Here is a 6,000-nt window from a genome sequence, read left to right as displayed (position 1 = left end):
TCTGACAGGTTGGCTCTCTCTTTATTGCTTAGTTCTATTTTTGAGCTTTAATCTGTTTTTTCATTGACCACCCAGAGGGGAAGGCCATTTTTTGTCTAGGCGCACCTGTTACATTCTAAGGTGCTGAGCCTTAAGTATTCGCCAGGGTGAAGCAACCCATGTTGCTGTGTTGTGGCGCTGTGTGGCAGGGAGGGGCCCAAAAGGTAACAATGCTGTTTGCTCGGCTCTTGGCAGGCTTTCAGTCACTTCCCCCCACCTTCCCACAAGCAAATCGGGCCCTTCTGGTGCTGATTCCCAGGTGTGTGGGCTTGTGTCCATTCTAGGACCCTGTGGGCCTATCCAAAGAGCTCTCCTCAATTCCTGTAGGTTTTTATAGCCAGAGGTTTTGAGGCTTTATTTCCCTGCACTGGAACCCTGGGTTGTGTGGTCTCACCCCCCAGTTGTTCCTCCTGTTTTATCCGCACACGGATATGGGATCCCCTGGTTCCTCTAGCTGCTGGCTTGCCACGTGTCCTCTCCGCCCCAGCTGCCCATCTCTGCCCCTCCTACCAGTCTGGATGAATGTTTCTTTAACTCCTTGGCTGTCGGACTTCCAAACAGTTCAATTTTGGCACTTCTGGCTATTTTTTATTTTTAACTGTGTTACTGTCCTCCTTTTAGGTGTACAAGGAGGCAAAGTGGATCTACCTACACCTCCATCTTGGCCAGAAGTCGACCTGTTTCTGACACTGCCTAGGCTAGATTCTGACAGGTGTCTGCAGTCAGCTACCCTTCCAATCCATCAGCCAGCTTCACAACGCTGGGCAAGTCTGGTAGCTTCCCCAGGTGTTATTTACATCATCAGTGCTTTTCAAATTGTTCTGTGGGCTGCCTAAGGTGTTACTCCTGCCAGCCTCAACCCGAGCAGCCACTTTTGGTTTAACATGCTGAAGGGCTATACACTATTTTGTATGAACAAAGGACTTTGATCACTAACAATTTCAAAACCATTCACATACACAAATGATCTTTAAACACAAGTTATTAGGATTTTGACTGTAAATGTTTAATAGAAATACACAATCTTTTGCTTTCTCAGACAGCAACAAAAGGGCTTATAAGAATATAAGATTCCGCCACAGATGCAGCATAATCTCCTGCAAAGCTGACCTGCCCAATTACACACACAAAGTCAGGTGAGAGAACGTCAGAAGTTAACACAAACGAGTATCGACAGAAGTTAGACATGCAAAATACCTTTCAATGCAATGAACTTGTAAAAAATCACCCTGCCTGTGCTACTCATATGTTTTTAGGTCAAACCAAGTCTCCATTTTGGGCTCAGAGAAACCGTAGAACTCATTCCAGCCCCTTCCCCCCAGGAACAACGGGAATGGAAAACAGAAAGAGCAATCGCACCTTAAATTCTTTATACAAGCATTACTTCTAACCCATTTTATTTCGTTTACTTGGAATGTAGTAGAAGAAACTGATGTTTTTGACAATGGCCGTACTTCACAATGCTCGACTTTTCCCCCGTTCCTCTGTTGGTGGGTTTCCCGCCAGGAATCTTTGTTAGAGGACGAGCTGGCTGTTCTCCCGCCCAGGTTCTCTGCTCACCGGCCTACTGCAGGACGGTGGGACAATGGCAGAATGAAAGCAGGTGTTTTTAGGTCTGTTCAAAACACGATCCCACCACTCACTCTGACAGGTATGCAGGTAAACGGACTTAGCCAGTGTAGGGGAAGGAAGATTGAGTTTTTATGTTCACACACAGCCTAACTGTTTTGTAGGCATGTTTGTCCTGGCCTACTCTCATATTTCCAGGTTGCCACAGGCCGCACTGCCAGCGGTCATCTTATCGCCAGTTTGACCCTTTTGATCCCCATAGCCATCTGGGTTTGGAATTCTTATGATCTCATTATTGCCTAACTAGTGTTTCATCTTCCTTTAGTGTTGAAAACAGTTCTGATTTATCTTGGAATGAAGTGATCACGGTGTTTCGAGGTTCTGACTGGTTTCTCTCAAAGCACTCTGTGCCCACACAGGTAAGCACTGTCTGGTAACACAGTGCGGGAAAGGCCCAAGAGTTCAGAGGTAATGTGTGTTCTCTAGGCCCACTTGGACTCAGACATGTCCTAGCAAATGGGATTGATTTTCAAAAAACTCAGTGCCACCCTACTTAACAAGTAACCCTTGGGTATAGAATATATTAGGTCCTCCCTGGGTCACTTTTCAGCCCCCTATAGAGCAAAAGGGTGATTTTTCCCTCCACAATCAATAGCTGAAAAGAACAAATTCCAGCTGTAAGCATGGCCAGTACCGAGTAGCTTCAGGACACTGAAGAAGCCTCTCTGGCTTGCATGGAGCAGACCGACTGGACCCGGAGCGGGCGGGAGCAGGCTGAGTCTGCTGTCACTAGCAGAACACAGAAGGACGAACCTGTCTTGGATGTCATGCAAGAACTACAGGAAGATAATACAACAAATTCAGGATGTTACTGGGGGAAATGGAAGATAGCCTTACTGAGAATTTAATCATTTAACTTTAAAAAACTTTTACATCAGTACAAGAAGGTAAAACTTTAAGAATTATAGATTAGGCTCAAAAGTCTAAATGGCAAGAAGTCATCTAATTTCTTTTCAGTGGATCTTTTTCTTTTCTGTCCATAGAGCCGCCTGCGCTGTTTATAAAGGTGACGGAAATTGATGTATACCCCTGAAAAAGAAAAGAGGCCAGTTAGGAAGGAGACTCTTTGTCCTTGTTTATAACCAAAAGCTCCGAGGGTAGGGACGGTCTCCAGTTGTCTGTTTTTCATACCTCTCTGTACTTACCACAGCTGCTCAGGAAGTACAACTTAGTAAGAAGTTATTAAAAATTATTACAATGCACTGGAGACAGCTCAGTTTTTTCCCAGTGGGTTTACAATTTCATTTTCTCCCATATTATGAAAATTTTCAAACATAAAAATGATTAAATCAGTCCTGGCTGGTGTGGCTCAATGGATTGAGCTCCAGCCTGTGACCCAAAGGTTTGCTGGTTTGATTCCCAGTCAGGGCACATGCCTGGGTTTTGGGCCAGGTTCCCAGTAGGGGTACACAAGAGAAAACCACACATTGATGTTTCTCTCCTCTCTTTCTCCTTCCCTTCCCCTCTCTCTAAAAATAAAAATGAAATCTTTAAAAAAAAAAAAAAAGACTAAATCACTGTACAGTAAATACCACCTAGATTTAAACTTTATTCATTACATTTACTTTATCACATGCCCATTCCCATCTCATTTTTTATGTTTTTCAATGAAAGTTAGACATTAGGGAATGTATCCCTAAACACTTCCTTAATTGGAGTTCACAATGTTCTTTTTGTTCATTTTCTTTTAAAGACATAAAATACACAAATCTACAGTGTAGAAACAACCCAATTTTTAATTCAAGGCTATGTAATAACCTGTTTAAGCAACAGTTTACAAGATATGACACTTTTCTAGGAAGCACAATCTAGTGAATTAGAAAACATAGGACTTCAGAGCCAAAAAAGCAAATTTCAATTCTACTTGACCACGGGCTAGTCTGTGGCTTGGCCTCACCTCAACTTCCTCATTGCACAGCAGTTAAAAACACTTCTTTTATAAGCTTTTTGTGAGAACATGTAGGTTTAGAAGAGCAACTTGATCTATGCACAGAGGTAACTGGTTGTTATACTGCTAATTATGCAAATCTAGAACTTATTTCATTCTGAAGAATAAGAACAACTACATATTCATTGTAGGCAAACTATGTATTTGCATGAAACCTTGAAAATTAGAGTGTGTGACAACATACGCAACACGAAGAAGGGCCGCTGGGGTGCATGCACATCAAAATACTTCTACTACCTTTCTAGTAAACTAAGGGTCTTTCCAATGCTATTCCTTCTTTACTACTTTCTTTATTAGTAAAACATTTTAAGGGTCTTTCCAATGCTTATTCCTTCTTAACACTTTCAGCATGCCCACCTCATGGAGCCTGACCACAGTAACAGGAAGTTTATCCAGTAACAGAGGTAAATAGTTCTTTTAATGAGTGCATTTTCCAAACTGAAGCTCACTCCCTTCAACGACCATTTTAACACTGCTGGTTAGAAATCTTTCTGTAATGTATTATACCTTTTCGGAAATAGAAAATAAGAAGTGGAGTAAAGTGTAGCCTTTGGCAATGATCTGCACCCATAACGGATACTGTTTAACCATTATCCATGCCTCCACCGTGTGCTGGCACCCAGAGTGCGGGCTCCTCCTCCCCAGTCTGAGTCACCAAGACCACGGCCTTTCTGGCTTCCAGGGTTTACTTTCTGTGGTCTTCCTCTCACTGTCTGGGCAGCCAGCCTCCAAGACGGTCCCCGGCAATCCTACCGCCTGGTATTTCATACCCCGGTGTGGTCCCCTCCTACACTGGACTAGGTTGGTCTATGTGACCAACAGAATATGAGAAAAATGACAGAGGCACTCCTGATATCAGGTTAGAAAAGGCAGTGTGGACATGACAGAGGTGCTAATTGTTGCTACTGTGGCAGTCATATTACATACATCAATGTATAAGATCAACATGTTGTATACCTACCTATACAATGTTATATTTCAAGTATATTACAATTAAAAATTAAATGGTTAAAACTTTTAAGAGGCAGTGTGGCTTCTGGCTCTCTCAGATCACTTGCTCAGGGAGAAGTAATGTCACGAACGAGCAGCACGTGAACAAGTACTGCGGCCAGGAACTGAAGCCTCCTGGCCACAACCACGCGAGTGGGCTGGGACCAGAGCCCCCAGTCAGGTCTGCAGAAACGGTAGCCCCGGCTGAGCTGACAGCTTCACCAGAACCTCATGAGGGAGCCTAAACCAGGGCCACCAAACCACACTGCGTCCTGACCGTCAGAAACCATGTGAGATAATAAATGTTTGTTGTCCCACACTGCTAAATTTTGGGGTCGTTTGTTGCACAGCAATAGATTAATATACTATCTGCTGTCACATCCTGTGTTGCTAGGAGACCAGACAGCCATGCTTATTTAGGGCCACCTCAAGGCTTTTGTGAACTAAAGCAGGGATAAACACATAAATTATAGTAAAATGTATGAGAACTTTATCCAAAGTCAACAGTCCTTATAGTTAGGAAGGCTTGTAAGTCTCTCTATTTGCAATCATCTAGGTTTACATACTTTTCCCTTATAGTTTCTATGAATTAAGGCAAGAATTTCTATTTTCTATGAAAGTAAATTAATAAATAAGCAAGCAGGTTGCACGTGAGGAATGGTTAGGCAGAAGGCTTTGTGATGGCTCGGGGCTCCCCCTTCTTTGCTGCTAGTTGGACTGCCCGTCCCCCAGCCCTGTAAGCTCTGGGTAAGGAATGTGCTCCTGAAATTAGTAAAAGGAAAATGAGCTTCTTTTTCTACTTTAAAAGAACTTCTTGAATCATTTTAAACATGAACTATATTATGATGAGTTCCCAATGGCCAAGAGCACTTCAAGAAAGCTAACTCGACCACTAGGGGTCTGGGAGGAACTACTGCCCACACAGCGTTTCTGCTAGACGGTCTATTCTCAGCAGTCCTCTTCCTCTTAACTCTACACGACTCCTTTGGAAATATGGTTCCTGAAGACTTTGAAAACTTGGAGTCATTTTACTCTACCTCTAAAGAAGTGAAAGGAAATAGTCTGTTGCAGAGCCAATGCTTACCTAAAAACAAGATTATGAGATAAATCTGAAGAAAGAAGGAAAATCTGACTTTGATTTTCATTGGGTACGGCAATGTGAAACTGAATCTTCCTGTCTCGTTGAATATTGGCATGGACTGGATCACTGAGACAGCTGAAAGCAGAAACAAGAACTTGTTAGAAGCAAATAAAATGGAGTCACGTCTAGTGACAGCGCCTTCTGACCCCTCCGAGTTTCAGTCATGGGTTTGCTGAAAATGCCTCCTCCCTCCGGACAGAGGACTTATGCCTCTTCTCCCCGCCCCCCCCCCCCCCAGTTTTCCACATGAACC

The 6,000-nt window shown here is 43.3% G+C and overlaps 1 protein-coding gene across 1 annotated transcript in view; it reads right to left on the bottom strand.

Moving 5' to 3' along the window:
• Nucleotides 1-1,513: 1,513 nt before the first annotated feature.
• Nucleotides 1,514-6,000, bottom strand: part of HACD3 (3-hydroxyacyl-CoA dehydratase 3) — a 32,023-nt gene continuing 27,536 nt past the window's right edge. The window contains 2 exon segments of the mRNA XM_028507782.2: nt 1,514-2,697; nt 5,691-5,822. Of these exon segments, the coding sequence (XP_028363583.1) occupies nt 2,564-2,697; nt 5,691-5,822 (266 nt within the window). The 3' untranslated portion in view covers nt 1,514-2,563.

This window comes from Phyllostomus discolor, chromosome 1 (genome assembly GCF_004126475.2).
Source record: "Phyllostomus discolor isolate MPI-MPIP mPhyDis1 chromosome 1, mPhyDis1.pri.v3, whole genome shotgun sequence".
NCBI lineage: Eukaryota > Metazoa > Chordata > Mammalia > Chiroptera > Phyllostomidae > Phyllostomus > Phyllostomus discolor.
This window is presented reverse-complemented; position numbering and strand designations above follow the sequence as displayed.